The sequence below is a fragment of the Orycteropus afer genome, unplaced genomic scaffold (assembly GCF_000298275.1).
Source record: "Orycteropus afer afer isolate SDZICR_OR568_19922 unplaced genomic scaffold, OryAfe1.0 scaffold00010, whole genome shotgun sequence".
Classification (NCBI taxonomy): domain Eukaryota; kingdom Metazoa; phylum Chordata; class Mammalia; order Tubulidentata; family Orycteropodidae; genus Orycteropus; species Orycteropus afer.
The window spans coordinates 17,013,459-17,035,916 of NW_006921597.1; the positions used below are offsets into that span (position 1 = coordinate 17,013,459).

The 22,458-nt window shown below is 48.1% G+C and overlaps 1 protein-coding gene across 1 annotated transcript in view; it reads left to right on the forward strand.

Annotated features, from left to right (window-relative positions):
- Positions 1 to 757: 757 nt before the first annotated feature.
- DENND2D (DENN domain containing 2D) overlaps positions 758 to 22,458 on the forward strand; it is a 23,324-nt gene continuing 1,623 nt past the window's right edge. Inside the window, exons 1-10 of the mRNA XM_007949347.2 lie at positions 758 to 901; positions 5,870 to 6,045; positions 7,285 to 7,397; positions 8,112 to 8,181; positions 8,940 to 9,017; positions 10,558 to 10,698; positions 14,959 to 15,107; positions 18,215 to 18,392; positions 21,798 to 21,839; positions 22,272 to 22,356. Of these exons, the coding sequence (XP_007947538.1) occupies positions 844 to 901; positions 5,870 to 6,045; positions 7,285 to 7,397; positions 8,112 to 8,181; positions 8,940 to 9,017; positions 10,558 to 10,698; positions 14,959 to 15,107; positions 18,215 to 18,392; positions 21,798 to 21,839; positions 22,272 to 22,356 (1,090 nt within the window). The 5' untranslated portion in view covers positions 758 to 843. The remainder of the gene's footprint in view (positions 902 to 5,869; positions 6,046 to 7,284; positions 7,398 to 8,111; positions 8,182 to 8,939; positions 9,018 to 10,557; positions 10,699 to 14,958; positions 15,108 to 18,214; positions 18,393 to 21,797; positions 21,840 to 22,271; positions 22,357 to 22,458) is intronic.

Here is a 22,458-nt window from a genome sequence, read left to right on the forward strand (position 1 = left end):
GGATAATGAAGGCACAATAATACACAGCCATTATGGTACCCTATTCCTTAACATTTGTATCACACAGCAGTTTACAAAGAGGTTTCTATACCTTTAACTTTCATGCCTCTGTGTGGCAGGCAAGGCAGATAATTACCTCATTTTGCTTCTCTGCCCAAGAACACCGTTGGATGGAGAAGTCAAGGTCAGGACCCTAAGCCATATCCCTGCTTCCTCAGGAGCCACAAAATTTAGGTCTGTTCCTTGGGGAAGTGGAATAAGGAAAAGAGCAACTGCAGGGACAAGTGTTCTCCCCCTACCCCCGCAGCGGGAGGACAAATTTGACTAAGGACCTGGAAATGCCCAGAGGCTAAAGCAACGTCAAGAGGAAGAGATGGAGCGTTTGGAAGTTGTGACTAAAGCTAAACACAGCCCCCACTAGCTTTAGTCTGGAGCCACTTGGAAAGGTGCACCAAGGCCCACAGGACATCCCCAGTCTTTGCTTCGGGATTAGGGGATGACTTTGGCCGCGACCCCGCGCGCTTGGGAACTGAAGGGATCGGAAAGTCAAGTTTCTCTGCGCCCTCCACGGAAGGTGGGAACGAGGTGGCGCCGCCTCCTCCCGGACACGCGTCGAGAGCCCTCTGTTACCCCACGCCGCCCAGCTGGGGGCCCTGGGAAGAGCCGGCCTACCCAGGTGCGCCCGGAGTTGGGCTGGAGCCCGGAAGGTGCGCCGCCCCGCCCTGGGCCTGTCCCCTCGACCTGCCCCCGCGTGAAAGTGAAAGTGTTGGGGCCCGCGGAGGTAGAAGATTGGGGGGCGGGACCGCGCGGACCTGGGCGCGGGCGGCAGGCACTCGAGGGGCCATGGATGGGCTCGGCCGTCGCCTCCGAGCCAGCCTGAGACTGAAGCGCGGCCGTGGGGGTTAGTGCTGGGCCGGGGCGCGCCGGGGCAGGGGAGCCGGGGCAGTGCAAGAGACGGGGGCAAGGACTGGACGCTGACAGGGGTGGAGGGCCAGGGGAAGGGCGGCTCAGAGGGTGGGGATCTGGAATCTTTTGAGGGGGATTCGGGAGGGCTGGAGCGAGTGCACAGGTAGAGGCAGAGAAAATGGTCCGGTGGGGGCAGGGCAGGGTCGGAGGTCAGCAGGGTGGTGAGATCTGAGGGAGTAAGGGGGTGGCTGTCGATCAGAGGAAACAGTTGTGGGGCCCCGGGGCCACGTGTCCTCCTAACCAGGAAGCTTGTGGTGCAACCGCAGCGTGCCTGAAACGTAGGGCTGTGGCGCCTTCCCGGGAGACACAGCCTTAGCCCCACGCCTGCCCACTGCTCCGCCTAGCTTGCTAACCTGGGACCCTGCTATGACCCTTTATCAGTTCCTGAGGGTGAGGCACTCGCCCCTGCCCGCAAGTAGCTACCTGCCACAAAAACTGGTCTCCCCGACGTTACCACCCCCACCCAGGGGCTGCGTGGGCAGTGTAGCCCCAGGCAGATCTGCAATAGAGCCTAAGTCAGCTACTTCCCTAAAGAGTGTGCTCTGGATAAGTCACACTTACCCTATTTCCCAACCTCGCAACAGAGAAATGGGAATAATTCCTCCTGTCCAGTGTTGTGGGGATTACATTAGAAGTCAATAATAACTTATTGTCTTCTTAGTAGGAGGTCTGGACTTTGGCAGGAAGGCAATTAGGAATTCATCTATCCGTCCATCCTTCAATGTGTTCATTCAAAAAAATTGTTCATTCAAAAAACATTTATTGCTGCTTATCACTAACCAAGGAGCTCTGGTAGCATAGAGCCTAAGGCACTTGACTGCTAACCAGAAAGCTGGTGGTTCAAACCTGCCAGCCACTCCTTAGAAGGAAGGTTGGGCAATCTACTTCCGTAGTGATACTGCCTCGGAAACCCAAGGAAGGGTCGCTATGAGTCAGGGCTGACTCGATGGCACATAACAACAACAACAACAACAACATCACTAACCAATCCTATGGCTGAATGGCCATAACCCTTAGATACTTTGCCCAGAGGTGGCGCTTAAGATTAAAAGTGAACAGGTGTCATTTCCAGACATCTTACCCCTTCCAACATTGGCAAGTCAAGAGGATGAGTGAGCCTCAGTTCAAACCTCAGGTTTGGGGAGACCCTAGAGAGTGAAGTCAGTGCTCCCTGCTCTGAACTGCAGTGACCTCTGAGTCATCTGATTTTTGTCCTGTTCATGTTCCCCCTGCCAACCTTCTAATCATCTCTTTCCCCAGCCCTTGTTGTTCTCCCTAAAAGCAGGTCTCTAAGTGTCTAGTCATGCCACCTCACCAAGGGAGAGAGGTCAGAGGCTGGGTTCTAGAATGACAGTGAGTGACTGGAGCAGAATGCAGGGTGGAGCTGGTATTCTCTCTTCTCAGAAGGTCACTGGCTAGGTCTTTCTAGGACCCCCCTGATCCTCAGAAGTCTGTGTGAATGGATGGGATCTGCTCCCACTGCCCAGAAGAAACATTCCCATTGTTCTTACCCGCACCAGCCCCAGCACAGGGCTGATGGGGGTGCCTGTAGGAGCTTCCTGGGAGTGGAGGAACTGTAAGATGAGCACCCAGTATTACCTGTCCTGTGGTCTGGCACCTGTCAGGCCAGGAGAGTGTGCCGTCTTCACCCCATGTTCTATACCATCCTCCACCTTCCTGAAGACCTTTTGCCTATGACCTCAGGACAGTTGTGTGGAAGGAGAGTGAGGTGTGTGTATGACATCCTGGTGGGGGGTTGGGGATTGTGGGGATGGTGTTAGGTTGAGAGCAGCCCAGCTGGAAGAGTAAAGGGCAGCTTTCCTAATTAAGGTCCCAGAAAATCCCCTCACTTGTATTGCAAACAGTCTTGGGACTTCTGAAGAAGCTATGGGAGGGGTTCCCTAGTGGAGGAACAAGTGTGACCTGACTCTTAACTTGCCTTGAAAGGGTGGCTCCCTCCTTAACTGAAAACTCAGGATAGTAATAATTTCTTTCTAGGGCACTGGGGATTAAAACAGATGACTTCTGTGGAACATATGAGTGTGATGGATATTCATTTTCTCATTGGCCTTTCTCTCCTGTTGTAATCCCCTATTAAAGAGAGGAGAAGACATTGTTTTTCTGGATTTCTTGGCTTCAGTCTTCTAATTACTTCTGCTATCGAGGATTTGTGAGTTCTGCCTTTCTCTTGGCTCTTCTTATAAAACAGGAGGAAATGGTCTGAAAATGAAGCCCAAAGGAACATGAACTAGGTTCCTAAGGTTCCTGACCTAAGTGAGAAGATTCAGGTTCTCAAAGACCTTTGCAAACAAGGGGATATCCCACCTCTGTGTGTGTGATTCACCCAGAAGGCATGGACACGGACATGGACTTCTCATAATCCCTACCTTCACCAGGTTCTAAATTACTTCATGCCTCAGGTTCCCCATCTGTACCAAGAAAATTCTTGTTCTTCTGACAGGCAGTGGGATTAAGTAACAAGTCTGTGCAGGTTGAGAGTAATGTATGGTGATGGCTATGGTGGCAACTCCAAGTGTCTGGTCCACCCTTCCTCCCCATTACAGCACTTGTAATGTCATTATTTGCTGTGACTGGGCTTCTGCCCAGAAGTCATGGGCTGAGACACAGTCCTAGCTTTTACTAGCCCCACAAAAACCAGGTCTGGAGTTCTTAGGAGCAAGACAGACATCTGCCCTGCCCCAGTCCCTCCCTCCCTCCCAACCAAAAACCAAACTCATTGCTGTTGAGTCAGTTCTGACGCTTGGGGATCCCATGTATTACAGAGTAGAACTCCACAGGGTTTTCTTGACTGTAATCTTCACAGAAGCAGACTGCCAGGTCTTTCTTCTGTGGTGCTGCTGGGTGGGTTGAAACCACCAATCTTTATGTTAGTAGTCTATTGTAAACCTCTTATGCCACGAGGGACCTTCCCCTTCCAGAGGTCTGCTAATTTTTTGAGGGAGTAGCAGACACTGGAACCAAACAGATTTGTTCTCTTCCTCCTCTTTGGGGTAGCTTCCTAGCAAAAGTCCTTTTCTCTGATCTCAAGCATTTACTATTCAAGGGTTTATATGAGAGTCCTAGGTGAGATGTTGTCATTCTCTCTGACACAGATGAGACCTGGCTCCCCATTGGAGCCCCAGAGCCAGCTTTTCTGTTTTCAGCTGGGAAAAAAGTAGTGACCTGACCCAAGAGGGAAAAGTTAGAGCAAGAGTTGAGGTGGACATGGAGATCACCTGGCTGCTTTCCACAGCCACCGGGTGACCCTTAGGCTGCTGATGCAATAGTTCCCACTCTGGGAGAATCTCCTGAGTCAGTGTTTCCTATTTGGGAAGAGGGACCCTTTGCTGGAGAGCTGGAACAGTTTCCAGTGTGGTAACTCCAGGTCTTAGCCTGGGAAGTGTTGCAGGGTTTTTTACATCATTGTAGAGGTTCCTGAAATATCAGTAACTCTCCAGCTCAGAGGTGGATTTTGCCCTCAATTTTGCCACTAGGAGAGGAGACTTTTTGATCTATATTGATTTCTAGGACTGCCTTCTGCAGCCAGAGCAATTATCCACTTAGGTAATTATTGAGCCAAGCCTATTTATCTTAATCAGGGGCGGGCAGCTGGCATCCTGCAGGGAGGGTTTGGTCTTATGCTCTGGGACAGGGCCCTGAAGTCTTGAAGTTCCAGACAATGACTGGTGGCCTTGCGTGGGGATTTTCGGCTGCTGTTGACCACTTTGAGAAGTGAAAGGTCAGGATTCAAAGCTATAGGGATATAAAATCTTTGTCCTGGAGCCCGTGTGGTTCCACTGCCCGTAGTCCGATGCTATCAGGCATTCTTCACTCTCTGGAGCTTATAAATTAACCCATTGCACAACCTGTAGACCAGAATGCAAAGCCCTTTGCCCAGAAGCAGCTGGGCCTTGGAGGTGTCTGCTCATGACCTTTTCTCTCACCACACCCTGGGGCTCTTGGGAGGAGCTGAGGTTTGAGCTGCAGTGCCAGGATGCTGCCTGTGTCAGTGCTGGCGTCCTCCTGCCTTCCTGGGTCCCGTCACATCCTTCTTGCTCAACTACTGAATGCACCGCATGGAAGCTGCCGTCCCCTGTTTGGGAGGCAGTGTGTGGCTCGGCATGGTAGAGCTGTGCCTGGAGGCTGAAGCAGCATCCCCTTTCTCAGACTCTCTGTAGCCAGGCTGTGCTGGAGAAAAGGAAGCACTGCATGTCCCACAGGCCCAAGAAGATGGAAGGACAAGTGGTAGGCCGGGTTCTCAGGCTCCTCCGCAACCAGCTGCCCCGGCTCCAAGCAGGTCTGGACTAGAGAGCCAACTTCCTTTTTTCTAGGTGACCTTCTTAGAGAGGGCTATTTCTTCTTTGAAATGTTCCTACCTTGTCTTGCTTTTATATTTCTACTTCCACATGGGCCCCCATGTGACTAGGCTGGGAGGTTTCCTCTGTTGGTTTTTAGAGCCAGCCATGCCCTCTGTGGGGGATGGTGTGGTCACAGTCACATGGCCCTGGGCCTGTTGTGATTTATTTAGTATATGTCTACTCAGGCCATATGTTTCAGGCACTGGGCTAGGATCTGGGTACCCTGTAGGTAAGCAGAGTTGCTGTGGTATCCGGGGAATTGGGCCACCCGTGTGGCCTCCTCAGTACATTTCCTTGGTTTGCAAGTCAGTGGTTTCTGCTGGGTGCCCCATAGTTTCAAGTCTCCAGAGCAGGTGTGGAAATTGCCCAGTTGGCTCTGATCCTGTTCTGTGACCTTAGGTGCTTTTTGTCTGTGGAGCAGGCAGGCTGCAGTTGCCTCAGGGCTGGTAAGGCAGCCTGAGGTGGTAGGAGGTGCTGGCTTCTCAGACTCTACTCCAGGCATGGACCAATGAGATAACGAATGGGCCCTGGTGTCTTGGTTTTAGGATCTTCCCAGGACAATGTGGGAGATGTTGTAAAGGAACCAGAAAGGGCTCAGGAGCACCCCTTGCCCAACTTTGCTGGAGGACAACACTTCTTCGAATACCTTCTTGTGGTTTCTCTCAAAAAAAAACGTTCCGGGGATGATTATGAACCTACAATCACTTACCAGTTTCCCAAGGTAAGAGCTCCAGGGAAGAGGCAGGTGTGTGTGGGGGGATTTAAGTGGTGGTGAAGGGGGTGCCGTCTTCCTCTCCCCACCTGCCTATGCTGAGTCTGGAGCTGCCCTGAGCTGCTGCCCTCCCTAGCCCAGCCTTGGCCTTGCTTTCTGTTATCACCTATGGAATCTGGGTCTGATTTCTTTGTGAGGAACAACCTGGGCACCCAGCATGGCCTCCACTTGTTCACTAGCAGCAAAACTAAGCTAGTTCTTTACTCCTTTCTGGGACCTCCTAAACAAACAAACAAACAAACAAACAAACCTCACTGCCATCAAGTCAATTCTGACTCATAGCGACCCCCATTGGGTTTCCAAGGCAGTAAATCTTTACAGGGGAGCTCTGGTAGCATAGTGGCTAAGACACTTGACTGCTAACCAGAAGGCTGGCGGTTCAAACCCACCAGCCACTCCTCGGAAGGAAGACGGGGCAATCTACTTCCATAGTGATACTGCCTCAGAAACCCAAAGAGAGGTCACTATGAGTCGGGTCCGACTCCACGGCACATAACAACAACAACAACAACAAATCTTTACAGAAGTAGATTGCCCCATCTTCTTTCTGTGGAGTGGCTGGTGGGTTTGAATCGCCAACTTTCTAATTAGCAGTTAAAGGTCTTAGTTCCATCTTCAGTCACCCTTCTCTGGAGAGAAGCTGACCTCGATGAAAGGATCCCTACCCTGGGATGTGTGGGAAAGAGAGGGTGGGGCAGGCACAGCTGGTGGACAGGCTCAGCATTCTGGCCATGGCCCAAGCATCAGGCTCCTGCTTGTCTGATCTGCTCTGGGTGAAGGGGCAGGGACAGAGCATCCCTCTCGTTAACCCTGGCACCTCAGCTACTGAGCCGGCTGCTTCTCCTCTCTCTGATGTGGTCTCTCTGTGAAGTGGTGCTCCCAGGGTACTGGGCCATTTCAGGGCTTTTTGCTATTCAGTGTGGCCCTGACCCCCTTCCTGACATGCTGATCTTTGGGATACTGAAGTTCACATGGACCTGGACAAGGAGGCACTGTCTCAGCTTTGGGAGCATTCAGGCCAGACCATGAATGAAGTTCCTGTACAGAGTGACAGATGAAAGCACCCTTTGGGCCCCATTCCAGGGGGAAAGCTTAGTGCTTCAGAAGAAGCTTCTGGCTCTCAAGACTCCCCTCTCTTCCCTTCCACTCCCTCCACAATCCACTTATCTCTTTTTCTTTTTCTTACAGCGGGAGAACCTGCTCCGGGGCCAACAGGAGGAGGAGGAGCGGCTGCTCAGTGCCATCCCCTTGTTCTGCTTCCCTGATGGGAATGAGTGGGCACCTCTCACTGAGTATCCCAGGTAATTCCTCAGCTTTGGGACAGGGGAGCCTGGGAATTGGGGGAGAGAGTACGTGTGGCTGCTATATACCCCCCCCACACACACACACACTTGGTGTGTACACCCATTTCCCACCAGTTTGTCTCCTGGGATTGATTCATTTATAAGCACTTGGCCTGGGTTCTTTCAAGGCCAAGGAGATAAGCCATTCATTTGACCAGTCATCTCGTTCCATAGGAAGGGGAGATCCTTTCACCTGTCCTAGGAGAGGTTATCACTGCCCTCTCTCCTTCTGCTGTTTGGATTTGACACTGGCAGAGGGTAGACTCAGCTAAAGGACTTTGGCCACTAAGAAGGCAATACAGCAAAGTCCTTTACAGCATGAGTCCTGGGGTTTGGCTGCCTGAGTTAGAATTTTGGCCCAACCACTTTTGAGTTGAGCGACCTTGGGTAAGAAATACCCACTCAGAGCCTCGGTCCTTTTATCTTTAAAGTGGGGACGATAAGTGTACCTACCTCATGGGGTGGTTTTGAGAATTAAATGAGATGATATGTTTAGGGCTGGACTCCCCCAGTAAGCACATATAAATTTCAGATGTCATTTCTACTGTCCTGATTCAGCAGCAGCTCTCTGGCTTCCTCCCCCACCCCTTACCACCCCTCTGACGCTGGCCACCTTCCTGCTTTAAAATCCCGTGAGTAAATGCAAACCAAGCCTTATCTGCTGTTTCACAGGGAGACATTTTCCTTCGTTCTGACCAATGTGGATGGGAGCAGGAAGATTGGATACTGCAGGCGCCTCCTGGTCTGTGCAGCTCAGAACTGCCCCCTCCTCTCTGCAAACTGCTCAGCTCCACAGCTGGGCTTGCTCAAGCCTCAGCTACAAAAGCCAAGGGTCCCTGGCAACAGTGGTTGTAGAGAGAGCAAAGCCCAGCACCTACTGCCATGTTAGTGCCCATTCTGCACCCCTGCAAGAACGAGGGCACAGAGCCCTTCCCCACCCCTCTGGGGACCTTTGCTTGTCATGCCTGGTCTTTGCTCTCCCCAGCTGTCAACAGCTCCTCTAATTGTGGGAGGCTGAAACCGGTCCCTCTGCCCTCTCTATCCAGGCTGGATGGCCTTGCCCCCTGGGTCTCCCAGAGCATAGGCTGGGATTTGGGGAGGTCAGTTCAATTCTTGGGTCTCAGGAAGATTCTCCAAGTCACCTCCACAGTGCTTTCCTCCTAGCCATTTCCTCATCTAAAATACACTTTTTCCTTTTATGAACTAACACCCAGGTGGTGCTGGCACTGCGGGCAGCATGCTTGCCTGTGAGCCCTCCTCCCCTTGGCTCCCCCTGCCACCCACCAAGGCCATCTTCTTTTGATCTTGGTGGTCACTCTGGCCTCTCCCCTGGCTGTGCTATGAGCAGGACCTCAACATAGCCAAGGGTTTCTCCCCCTGGCCCACCATTCACCATAAATGCCCCTCATTCCAGCCCCTGACCTGTAGCCCTGTTAGCCTCAGCTGGGAGAAGCCCCTGGGGAAACCCCAGCACTGAAGGTGCCTTTCTGTCCTCCCCAGCCCGCCGGCCGTGGCCCTCGCCTTCCCAAAGTGTACTGCATCCTCAGCTGCATCGGCTGCTTCGGCTTGTTCTCCAAGGTAGGGTGGACAGGATTCCTCGGGGCCTGTTAGTCCTGTTCCACTTCAGGGCTCAGCCTGGCTCCTTGCCTGTAACTGTACCCTTTGAGCCCTTAAGGGAGCTCCTCCTGCATACCTGGTCTCAGCAGGAAGGCACACTTGAGAAAGCCAAGGCAGAGAGGGGTTTAGCTTTAAATCGTTTTAGGGAAAACTTGGAACTGAACCCAGGGGACTGTTTCTCTTGCAGATAGAGCCATTTTCCCCATTCACAACAAGTGATGCAAGAGAGAAGATCTGGTGGTGCAGTGTGGTTCAAACCCACCAGCCACTCAGTTGAAGGAATATGGAGCAATCTACTTCTGTAAAGATTTACTGCCTTGGAAACCCACTGGGGATCGCTATGAGTCAGAATTGACTTGATGGTAGTGGGTTTGATTTTGGGTTTAGTGAAGTAAGGAGGAGCTGCTAACCAAAACATCAGCGGTTTGAACCCACCAGCTGCTCTATGGGAGAAAGATGAGGCAGTCTGCTTCTGTAAAGATTTACAGCCTTGGAAACACTTTGGGGCAGTTCTACTCTGTCCTATAGGTTGCTATGGGTCAGAATCAACTCGATGGCAGGTGATTTGGATTTGGATTAGTGAAGTAAGAAGGGAATTGAGGCAGGACAATGAGAAGAGCCCCAGGTTAGAAATCAGGAATTTTAGGAGCATTCTGTTTTGAGTTTCAATTTTCTCCTCTGTCAAATGGATACAATAAACCCTCATCTTCTTACCTCACAGGTTGGTGTTAGGTTTAAGCCAGGGGACATATAAGTCTCTTTATAAAATGAGAAGTGCTAAATAAATATGAAGATAATTATCATACAATAGGGGTCCTGAGACTCACTCTGAGTAATTAGGGAGTAGAGAAATTGATATCCCCAGGACTTTTCCTGCTGGAGCTAATGTGAATATCAGTTTGGATATTCTGATATCTGATACCTGAGTCAGGGTCAGAAAGGAATTCCTCCAAATGGATGAGGCATGTCTTGGTGGCCACAAAAGGGCTTCTGTGTACTCTGTCCCTTTGGAGGAGGGAGAGGAGAAACTGTCAGCCTTTGCTTAGGGGGTGTGTTCATCTGTGCAGTGTTCTGAGGGACAGAGATAATTCCTGACTCTGGGAGTCTCAATGGAAGTTGGAGGTACAGTGATACCCAAGAGACTTAGCCTTCTAGGTCCCCACTTTAATCAGTACAAATGAATATAATCCCATCAGGGGTGATAACTTTACCCTGGGATGACTTCCCAGGGCAAGGGAGGAATATAGATTGGTAGAAGAGGGGGTACGAAGAAGGCTAGGTAAAAGCAGAGCTTGTGTAGGAGATAAACAGCAGATTATTTAGTTTGAGACCAGTTGCTACCAGGGAGGGGGAGAGAACTAGTTGGTGGAGGAGCTTTGTGAATTGATGAGGACTTAGACCAGCATGGCAGCCTCACCATGCTTGGGGACACGTGACATCTCTGACCCCCACCCAGTGCATCCCCTTTGAGCCATGCTTCCCATGGTCCTTTTCCATGCAGATCCTGGATGAAGTGGAGAAGCGCCATCAGATCTCCATGGCAGTCATCTACCCGTTCATGCAGGGCCTCCGAGAGGCGGCCTTCCCTGCTCCTGGGAAGACTGTCACCCTCAAGAGCTTCATCCCTGACTCAGGCACTGAGGTGGGTTAGCAAAATGGGTGAGACCCTCCTTGGCTGGCAAGAACAGGCCTCTGCAGCCCCTCTTCCCACTGTTCTTCCATTCACCAGGTTATATACAGAGAAAACGAGGCAGGCAGGGCCTGGACTTGGTTAGAATTATTGCCGGAACTGAAAACCAAATCCAAATTTTCTGATCCTCCCAATCTGATGCCCACAAGGACCTTGTTACTGTTCAAGCCCCCAAGACCTCTATTTATAATAAAGATATCATAGAAGTCGAGAACCCTGATGCTAGAAGAGACTTAGTCCCCAGACCTCAAATTGCCACTTGCTCTTCCGCATACCCTATCCGGTTTCTATACTCCCTAGCCTCTGTATCTGTTTCTCATCACTCATCTGCATCCCCAGAGCTCCACCCATTCCACATGAGGATGGTGTTGTTTTAAGGCTACTCATCTGACTGAGACAGCAAGGACTAAGCAGTAGAACATCATTCTAAGGATTCTAGTCCTGACTCCTAGGGCTCTAGATAAGTTAGTGTGCCCTTCTGAGCCCTGATTTCCCCCTAGGAAAATAAGAAGAGGGACTAGTTTTTTTTTCATTCACTTAAAAAATAAGTATGGAATGTTTACTGTGTGCCAAGCATTATCCTATTTTTTGGGTATAATGTGGTGAACAAAATGAGCATGGTCCTTAATCTCATTGAAATCCAGTGGAGGGCACAGACAAAAAACACACAAATAAATATATAATTACAAATAGTGAAACTGTGATGAAAGAAGAAAATCTGGTGCTCCATGAGAAAATGGAGAAATACCTATGTCCTCTTTTTTTTTTTCATTCTATTTCCTTTATTTATTTATTTTTAAGACACTTGCCTGCTAACCAGATGGCTGGCGGTTCAAACCCACCAGCCACTCCTCGGAAGGAAGGTTGGGCAATCCTACTTCCATAGTGATACTGCCTCAGAAACCCAAGGAGGGGTCGCTATGAGTCGGGGCCGACTCGACGGCACATAACAACAACAAAAGGTGCAAATTTACAGAGCAGAATTTGTTTCACATTCAACAGTTCATGTACATTTAGTTTCACTCCCCAAATACCATCCCCAACCCTAACCCACTCTCCTCCTCTCCCTTCCCAGTGACCCCCCCCATCCTTGTGCCCTTCTTAGTTATGCACTACTGTCTGTCCAGCTTTTCCTCTGTCTGAATGTTGTGCCTCTGGTACCCCATGGCTGATTGCTCCAAGGGATGTATCTCTGTACATCGCCCTGGGTTGAGCGTTCTGCATATAAGTCTTGTTAATGTTGGGCCGAGAGTCAGCCTTTGGGAGTGAGTTTTATCCCAGACCCAAAGTGTATCCCAGGACCATAGTCTTGGGGGTCCCACCAGACTCCATCTGACAGTAATTCTGGTCATTATTGTGATTTTGAATTTTGTTCCACGTTTTTCTTCCCACTCTATCCAGGATCTCCAGTTTTGATCCCTTCCTGAGTGGTTGGCATTGGTAGCTGGGCACCATCTAGTTTTTCTAGTCTTGAGGTCCATCATGTCCTAGGGCTGATTGTTTCCAAATGCCCTTGGTTTTCTTTACTCTTCTTTGCTTCAGACAATAGGAGACCATTAGTTGCATCTTAGATGGCCGCTCGAAAGCTTTTAAGACCCCAGTCGCTACTCACCAAAGTAGATTGTAGAACAAGATTTTTATGTATCTTGTTGTGTCAATTGAGTCTGGTGTCCCCCAGTGCTATGGTCCTGTGTTGGCAGATCTGGTGGATCTCTCTCCCATGGTGTCTGGCTGTCTGTGAGGGATTGCTCCATGTCTGTCTTCTGTGCTTATGTAATGATTGCAGTTATTTTGTATCACTAGTATCTGTGCAAGATTAGCCTCAGCTGAATCTATCGTTGGTCTAGTGTTACTCCCGTTCACTGACTCCCATCTGATCTTCTCAGTTGTCTATGTATTGATCTGTACCCTGGTGTTTGGTGTTAGTGGTAATGCAGTATTGTGGATATACTGGTATTAGCCTCTTTCATTTATATCTTATGTGCTCAATTCAGTGTCCTTCCCTTCCCCAGTGTTATCATGCTGGTCACAGACTCTTTTCATGCCATCCCTCCCCTTACCCAACTCATTGTGGCCCCTAACTAGTCTGAAATTTCCCCCTCGCCTCCCCTCCCATCCCTGGTAGCCTACGAAGTGAGTTCCCTTCCCTAAGCAAACCTTTCCTTGACTTTTTATAGTGTTGAGCTCATACAATATTTGTCCTTCTGTGATTGACTTATTTTACTCAGCATGTCCTCAAGGTTTATCCATGTTGTGAGAAGATTCACATATTCTTCATTATTCTTTAATGTAGCCTAGTATTCCATTCTGTGAATGTACCATAATTTGGTTATCTGTTCATCTGTTGATGGGCTTTTAGGTTGTTTCCATCTCTTTGCCATAGTGAATTGTGCTGTGATGAACATGGGTGTTCATATGTCTGTTCGTGTCCTGTCTCTCACCTCTTTAGGATATATTCCTAGTAATGGAATTGCTGGGTCAAATGGTATTTCTATTTTCAGTTTTTTAAGGAAATGCCATACCATTTGCCACAATGGTTGTACCATTTTACAGTCCCACCAGCATGTATGAGAGTTCCAATCTCTCTGCAGCCTCACCATCATTTGTTATTTTCTGTCCTGTTTATTTTGCTATTATTGCTGGGGTGAGATGATAGCTCATGGTTGTTTTGATTTGCATCTTTCTAATGGCTAATGATTGTGAGCAATTTCTCATGTGTTTGTTGGCTGCCAGCATATCCTCTTTAATGAAGTGTCTGTTCATGTCCCTTGCCTATTTTTGAATTGGATTGTTTGTCTTTTTGGCATTGAGGAGTTGAAGTTTTCTACAAATTTTGGAGATAAGTCCTTTGTCAGATATGTTATAAGTAAATATTTTATTCCAATCTGTAGGTTCTCTTTTAACCCTTTTGATGAAGTACATAAGAATTTAATTTTTAAAATGTCCCAGTCATCTAGCTTCTCTTCCACCTCCTGTGCATTCTGGGTTATGCTTGATAGTCTATGCCATAAATTAGGGCCTCCAGATTTGCCCCTATTTTCTCTTTGGAACTTTATAGTTTTGGGCTTTACATTTAAGTCTTTGATCCAACTTGAGTTTGTTTTTGTGTTTGGGGTGAGGTATGGGTCTTGTTTCATTTTTCTGCAAGTAGATATCCAATTTTGCCAGCACTGTTTTTTAAACTATAAAACACTACTACAAGAAACTACAAGGGCTCTACATAAATGGAAGAACCTGCCTTGTTCATGGATAGGAAGACTGAATATTGTGAAAATGTCAATACTACCCAAAGCAATCTACACATTTAATGTAATCCTGATCCAGAGACCAGCATTTTTTAAGGATATGGAAAAACCAATTGCTAACTTCATGTGGAAAGAAAGAGACCTCTGATAAGCAGAACACTAGTGAAGAAGAAGAACAAAGTGGGAGGTCTCACACTCCGGGATCTTAAAACCTACTATACAGCCACAGTAGTCAAAACAGCGTGGTACTGGCACAATGATAGACAGAGAGACCAATGGAATAGAATTGAAAACCCAGAAATAGACCCATCCATCTATGGACAACTGATCTTTGACAACACATGTCCTCTTAGGTGGCCAGAAAAGGCCTCTGATACTTGAATGAAGGAGCTCTGGTGGCGTAGTGCCTAAGACATTTGACTGCTAACCAGAAGGCTGGTTGTTCAAACCCACCAGCCAGTCAGTGGAAGGAGGATGGGGCAATCTGCTTCCGTTAATTTTACTGCCTCAGAAACCCAATGGAGGTCACTATGAGTTGGAATCGACTCCATGGCAGTGAGTTTGGTTGTTTTTTTTTTTTTTTTTTGAGTTTCGATACCTGAATGAGAATGAAGGGAAAAGAGAAAGCCTAGGGGAGGGCCTAACCTGTGAAGGACTTAAGTCAGGAAAGAGCATGCTGTGTCCCAGGGGCAGAAGTCAACATGGCTGAAGCATGGCGAAGGAGTGGGATGTGCTCTGTAGGACCAGAGAAGGAGCCAGGCCTTGTGGCTATGCTAAGGATTAAATCAATATTATCCTTAGAGCAGAGGGAAGCCACCAACAGGTTTTTGCAGGAGAGAGGGAGTAGCAGATTCACACCTATGGGGTGGGGGGTGCAGTAGGCCAGTAGGAACTACCTACCCCAGCAGGGTTCTGGGGTCTGTAGACTGTGCAGTGTGGTGACCCTCCCTTTCTGGTTTCCCCACAGTTCATCTCGCTGACCCGGCCCCTGGACTCCCACCTAGAACACGTGGATTTCAGTTCTCTGCTGCACTGTCTCAGTTTTGAGCAGATTCTGCAGATCTTTGCCTCTGCAGTGCTGGAGAGAAGAATCATCTTTCTGGCAGAAGGTCTCAGGTGGGCCCAGCCATTGAATGGCTCCCTGAATTGGCTGGTACCCTGGGGTTCAAAAACAGACCAGAGTGTTCTCAAAGGAGATCGGGCTATAGGACCCTTGTGCTCATCTTCCTTCAGTTCCTTCAGCTGCACTTTAAGCCTAGAGAAACTTTTCTGCTCCTGCCTCCAAACTTGATTGCCGCCTAGGCCTGAGGAAGGTTCCTGATTTATCTCTGAGAAGAGCATGGCGTTTTCCTGGGACAGGCCAGGTGGGGACCAGTTAGGGTGGACACTATCTGATTCTACATTTAAAAGGCTGCGGGAGGCAAAGAGGGTGGAGGACAGGACGGGAAGCATATAATAGTATGGAGGTTAAGCAAGCCATCCTCCTACTGACAAACATATTTCATCTATCCATTTATTCACTCATTCAACAAACATTTATTGCATACCAACTGTTTGCCAGGTGCCCAGCCTTGGGAAGATAAATATAAATAAGACAGCCCTTGACCTTAAGGAAATACAGAATTATGTAGTGGCTGAAAGCATAGATCTTAAAACAACAGAAGGTCCAAATCCTGTTCCTCCACCATTCACCATGTTCTTCTTCTTAGATTAGTTTTTTAACTTCTTGAAGTCATGACTCCTCATCTATAAAATGGAAATAATGATTGTACTACATCATAAGATTGTGGTAAGGACTAAAAGAAACTAGTTGCCATGGAGTTGATTCCAACTCTTGGTGACTCAGGTGTGTCAGAGTAGACCTGGGCTCCACAGGATTTCCAATGGCTGATATATTTTTTTAAATTTGTTACCCTATACATGGTCTTGGGTACACTCCCCCCTGCATAGACATACCTAATAGTTCAGCCTGTCTACCTATCTATCCACCTGTATACCCATGTTTGCCTTCACTGACAACGTAGTACTGTATGTGCAAAAGGGCTCATATTTGTTGTCTGTACCTCCCATGTACCTCTCCATGTCTTCCTCTTCCTCAATGCCACCATGTTGATCACTCACGTTTGGTACATTGTCCTTCTCTTCACCCAAATGAATTCTTGTCCCTACCTATCTAACAGTAGGGGTTTTTTTTGGAAGTAGATTGCCAGGCCTTTCTCCCAAGGTATTCTGGGTGAACTCAAACCACCAACTTTTCGGTTCCAGGTTAACCATTTGAACCATCCATGGACTCTGAGGATTAAATGAGCTAGTAGTACATATTAGGTTCCTAGCACACTGTTAGGCGCACAGTGGCCAGTAAGAGGCAGCTGCTTAGTAACACATTTTTAATAACATGTTCACAAATGATTGCCTCCCTGTGTATAGCCAAAGCTGGGTACTGTCAGAGCTTGCTCTCTACCTCTAAGGTGCTTCAAGTACAAAAAAAAAAAAGATGGTGAGACACGTGTCACAATGTTGTTGTTGTTTTTATGTGCTGTCGAGTCAGACCCGACTCTTGGCGACCCCTCCTTGGGTTTCTGAGGCAGTATCACTACAAAAGTAGATTGCCCCATCTTCCTTCCGAGAGGCTGGTGGGTTTGAACCTCCAGCCTTCTGGTTAGCAGTCAAGTGTCTTAGGCACTATGCTACCAGAGCTCCCAGAATAGAGAAGAAAAAAAAAATCATAAAGCAGTAGAGGGTTGAGCTATCCATATGCATGGAAAGAGAGAGCCAAAGATACTGGGCTCACAATCCTGGTCCTACCTTTTAGGGAAGAAGAAGAAAGGATGCTAGGGACATGAGCAACAGAAGTCAGAGGGTTGGGTGGATGTCATGGATTTCAGGGGAAAGGATGAAAATTCTGCAAAACTCAGAGTGGTAACCAAATAGGAACTGGTCATAGGCTTACCCTTGATGGAAGTGGCATAATCTTTAGCTTTGGACATAGCTCTTCCACTCCCAGCCCTGTATAGGAATGAGAAGTTTTCTTTGTGACTAGAGCTGGGATTCTGAGACTTCCAGGAAATGAAGGTGACTTCAGTTGTCAGCATGGGCAAAGACTGGCAGGACTACTTCCCAGGCCCTAACATTCTCTGGGGAGATCCCCCACTCCACACTTTGCTTCCACACTGTTTTGCAGATCCCTGAAACTCTGGCAGGGAGGGAACTTCCAGTCTGCCTGGGCCTTGGCTAGACTCTCAGAGTCTCAATCTTTCTAACTCAGGAAGTGCTAGCTTGATACCAGGAATTGAAACAAGGTTTCCGCATCTATGTTTTTATTGGCCTTGGCTTGGGAGTAATTTGGCTGAAGAAATGAAGAGCCCTGAATGCTAATGGAGAATGGAGAAGGCAGAGAGTGAGGTTGTGTGTGGGATGGAGTGGGACTGAGTTGTGACTTTGGCAGTAATTACATGGGGAATGCTTCACTGGAGCCACCTCTGTGGGACTTTCCATGTAGGAATTGCCGGGAAAACGTTCCTGGAACCTAGGAATTTCCCAAGCTAACTCAGGCACCAACCTGGTCATTTCAGGTCACCATAAGTTGGAATTGTACTGGTAGAGTGGCTGGAGGGAACCACGTGAGGCAAAGGCTTGTGCTAAGGACATATAGACATAAGGAGGGAAAAAAGTCTTGTTGTGCTCTTAATGCACACCATATATATTTCCTTCATATTGTAGTGTATGGTTGGTTTCCATGTTTGTCTCCTTCATTACAGGGTGAGTTTCTTAAAAACAGGGGCAATGTCTTATTCTTCCTAGTAGCCACATCCTTAGCACAGTCATGACGCATAGTAGAGGCTCAGTCTGTTGGAGTGAAGACATCTCGCCTTCTCTTTCCTTTTTAGAGCCTCTTTTGTTTTGGGCCAGTAGACAGTCAAGCAGACTAACTGGGAGGAGAAGGGTCAGATAGAGGCCTATCCTTGCTTAGTGGATCCTCTGCCTCTCTTGGTTTCTGCCCATTCCTCCCAGCAAGTCATCACGTGCTTTGTGACCTACGTAGCTCTCAGGTTTGCTTTTTTTTTTGTGTATCATTCAGCAAAGGCAGTGTATGTAGCAGTCACTGGGCTATGGGTGGCAGGCTCTGTAGCAGTGTGGTATGCAGGTGCAGGGAAGCTCCCCTCAGTGGCTCCGCTGGGCACTGGGGGGCGCCCTGACTCTCATTGCCTGTGCTCTGTCTCCAGCACCCTGTCCCAGTGCATCCACGCTGCTGCTGCGCTGCTCTACCCCTTCAGCTGGGCACACACCTACATCCCTGTTGTCCCCGAGAGCCTTCTGGCCACTGTCTGCTGCCCCACCCCCTTCATGGTTGGAGTGCAAATGCGGTTTCAGCAGGAGATTATGGACAGCCCCATGGAAGAGGTATGAGGCAGTGAGAAGAGTGAATGATTTGGAGTCAGGCAGGCCTGGATTTGGACCCCAGTTCTGCTACTATGAGCTGTGTGATTCTGGGCAAGTTACTTAACCTAAGTCTGAGCCTCCATGTCTGTAAAATGGGGATAGTGGTTCAATTCACAGGGATTCTGGGGAAAACGACCTCTGTAAAGCTCCTAGCCCAGTGCCTGACACATAATGTTCATTAAGTGTCTGCTCCCCTCTCCTGAATGATTTGGGCTTAAGGAAGAAGATATAACTTATAATGAGGTCATCAGCCTGTCCTCACCCAACTGGTCCAATGAGCAGTCTCTGGGGTGTCCCATCACATATCTGAATGAGTCATCACAGTTGGTCTCTACAACACACACCCCACTGGAATTCAAGTTCCTTATAAGAGAGCTAATGGCTTCTTTCTGCAAACTATGAGTCTTGGTTGATGTCTAATCTTGAAAATACAGGTTTTTGGTGCAAGAGCTATCTTTCTGATTAGCCCTGCTGCTCAGAGCTTGGTTGGCTAATGAGGACAAGGGTCCAAATCCTCTTTGAGTCAGTTTGCTTCTTATTTCTTGACTGTAGGCTGTGCCTCACACATACCAGAGGGCTTAGTTATAAAAATGGGCATCAATAGCATAAATCTATCTCTGGTGTTTGAAAAACAACTCAAAACATGTGCTCTGAGTTGTGAGAGGGAGGGGGTGGTCAGTAAGAACCCTTAAAGAATAAGCATGTTATTATATCCTAAGCCAGAGGAGCTACTTGGATATGTCTACACTGGCTAATAGTTAACTCACTCTGCAGACAGAGGGCCTACCAAAGGGAAAGGTGGGTGTAGAAGTAGACACTAAAATGGTATGAAGGGTCTTCCCTGTTTTACTTGAGAAAACTGAGGCCCGGAGAACTGAATTGACTTATCCAAGGCCACACGGGTAATGATGGAACCCTAGCAAGATAAACCCTAAACTCCTCTAATAAAAGTGAGGCAGCAAGTCCTCTTTCATTTCCCAAGAATATTGCTGGGAAGGAAAGAAGCAGGCTGTTTCCCTTCCTTGTTCCCCTGGCCTTCCCACCCTTCCTCAGGACTGCTGAGTACACAAGCCCTTTGAACCAGCCTTAGTCTTGTGACTAAGTGGGACAGAATAGTAGCTTCGTGTTTAGCAATATGACTTAAAAATGTCCCAACTCCAGAAGTTATGAAACTTCCTGACTCTGCAGCTCTGGCTCCTCAGAAGCTGCACCTCCTCCCCAACTGGCAGATGGAGAGGCACCTGAAAGCTGGCGGGACCCTGGCTCCTGCTCTCCAGGAGCTCTGGCCTGTCTTACTCCTCAGCAGCTGCTTTGTGAATGGGCAGGGGAGCGGAAAGGGTGAGGGACAGAAGGTGAGGATGGAAGTTGGGGAGATTATCCGACTCCCTACACAAACTCCAGATGGATTATTCCAGATGGTAATATACCTCAGTACAGAAAGGCTCTGTGGGAACTCTCTCACACAAAAACTTCTTCACACATACTCTTTCCTCAAATGCCCCCAGTGAACAGCCGTCCCTATGTAAAGGCCTCTGAACCTATGTATCCAAGCAGTTTCAGGCCTGGACTGAAAACCTTTCTGCCCTGATGATGCATAATTACAGTGCCTGGTCTGTCTTTTTCCAGTCTCTCTCTTTCATTTACAAGGAAGCATGGAGGGATCATTCACATGGTTGTCAAGAACAAAGGTCACAAACTAAAAAGCCTAGAGAGGGCCAACAGGCATTTAAGTGACCAATATAGACTTCAGGGGGTTATGGTCAACTGGGGAGCCCATGCCCCACCTGAAGGCTGCTACTCAGTTCTATCTGAATGCTGTCCTTAAGAGAAGTGGACCAGTGTTGTCAGAGCTCCTGTTATTTCAAATTAAAATGTTACATGACATTTTCCCATTTAAATATTAGAAATTACTTCAATTATTTAAAAATACTATGTGGATCAATGAAACTGATCTGTGAGTTGGAATCAGTTAGGATGCCTATTTGTAACCACTGGTCTAGAGTTAAGGCCCTTCAGGCAGTGATGGAGTTGGTACTAGAACTCAGGTCCCCCAAATTCCAGCCCTGTACTTGTCTCACCTGCAGCCTGTAGACACGTGGTTTCTCCATATCATTTCCTTCCCTCTTCCTATTGACCTTGCATCATTTCCTTCTCTTCCTAAGTTTCCTGTCAGAAGGGCCAAAGCTCCAAGGACTTTTTTGTTTTTCAAATAGAGCTTCAAGCAATTCTACCCAAAGGTGTTTTAGGGATTAAAGGGAGTTTCTTGGTCAAGTATAGCAAGGATTGTGAGGATGGCACACGACTGGGCAGTGTTTCCTCTGCTGTGCATAGTCGCTATGATTTGGAGCTGACTAGATGGGACCTAACAAAAACAACTCAGTCTGACCAGAGGGTAGGGAGTGGAAGATTGTGGGGAGAGGATTGCAGTTCCAATGACAGCAATCTAGGTTTGCAACTGTCTAATATTTGTTAGCAAAACTTTGGGTCTGTCTCCTCAGCTGCAAAATGGGGCTACTACCTATCTTACATGAGTGTGTGTGTGTGTGTGTGTGTGTGTATATATGTATATATGTATATATGTATATATAGGAGCTCTGGTAGCATAGTGCCTAAGGCACTTGACTGCTAACCAGAAGGCTGGCGGTTCAAACCCACCAGCCACTCCTCGGAAGGAAGGTTGGGCAATCCTACTTCCGTAGTGATACTGCCTCGGAAACCCAAGGAGGGGTCGCTGTGAGTCAGGGCTGACTCGACGGCACATAACAACAACAACAACATATATATATATATGTTATTGTTGTTGTTGTTGTTATTGTTGTTGTTGCTGTTTGCCATCAAGTCGGCCCCGACTCACAGCGACCCCTCCTTGGGTTTCCGAGGCAGTATCACTACGGAAGTAGATTGCCCCACCTTCCTTCCGAGGAGTGGCTGGTGGGTTTGAATTGAACCGCCAGCCCTCTGGTAAGCAGTCAAATGCCTTAGGCACTATGCTGCCAGAGCTCCAGAGTGCATGACTATTGGAGGATTAAATAATATGTGTAAAGCACTAATCATGTGTGCCATGTACTAAATGTTCCATATATAGAAACAATGACTGTGGTCAGTGTTTTACTTTGATAGTGACTGGCTACAATTTCCCCATACTGGATCCCCTTCTGTGTTGACTCCCTCCTCTAACACTCCTTTTGGTTTCCAAAGAGGGGAATGTGAGGGAAGAGTGCCAGGAAAGAAATGGGAATCAGAGATGCTTATTTTGTTGTTAACCTGGGCTGAACGCTACAGCCACAGACAGAAATGGTGGTGGTAAGTCCTTCTGAGGTCTATGATGAAAGGGGCAGAGATAAAGCTACTCTGTGTTGATTTCAGGTCCTGCTGGTCAATCTTTGTGAAGGAACATTTTTAATGTCGGTAAGTGTCTGGGCTCAATCGCATGCAGGGCCACCAGCAAGTCTCTCACTCTAGCCACATCCATGTTCCATTTATTTCAACAAGCATTAAGCAATTTTACTGGGCTAGAATTCATACTAAGACGTTCCCTCTCTCAAGGAACTCACAGACAGACAAGGACACAAATGCCTTCACTACAAGACAATCAGTGTTAGTAACTTTAGAGCAAGGGATATAAACCAAGTACCATAGGCATCAAAAGCAGAGAATCATGCAGTTGTTTAGACAGAGTGAAGACCAAGAAACAGCTTCTGTTGTATCTCTTCCATGTGGCAGATTATTGGAGATGGGGGTGATGCTGGGGGTGGAGAATTTATGCCCTTCTCAAGCCAACCCTGTTTGCGCCACACCTCCTCCTATACTGCTTCACTTCTGAACTCTGTCCTCTCCTAGGTTGGTGATGAAAAAGACATCTTACCGCCCAAACTTCAGGATGAGATCTTAGACTCTCTTGGCCAGGGGAGCAAAGACTTACAGAGTAAGTCCTTGTTGTTGTTGTTGTTATGTGCCATCGAGTCGGCCCCGACTCATAGCGACCCCTCCTTGGGTTTCCGAGGCAGTATCACTACAGAAGTAGGAT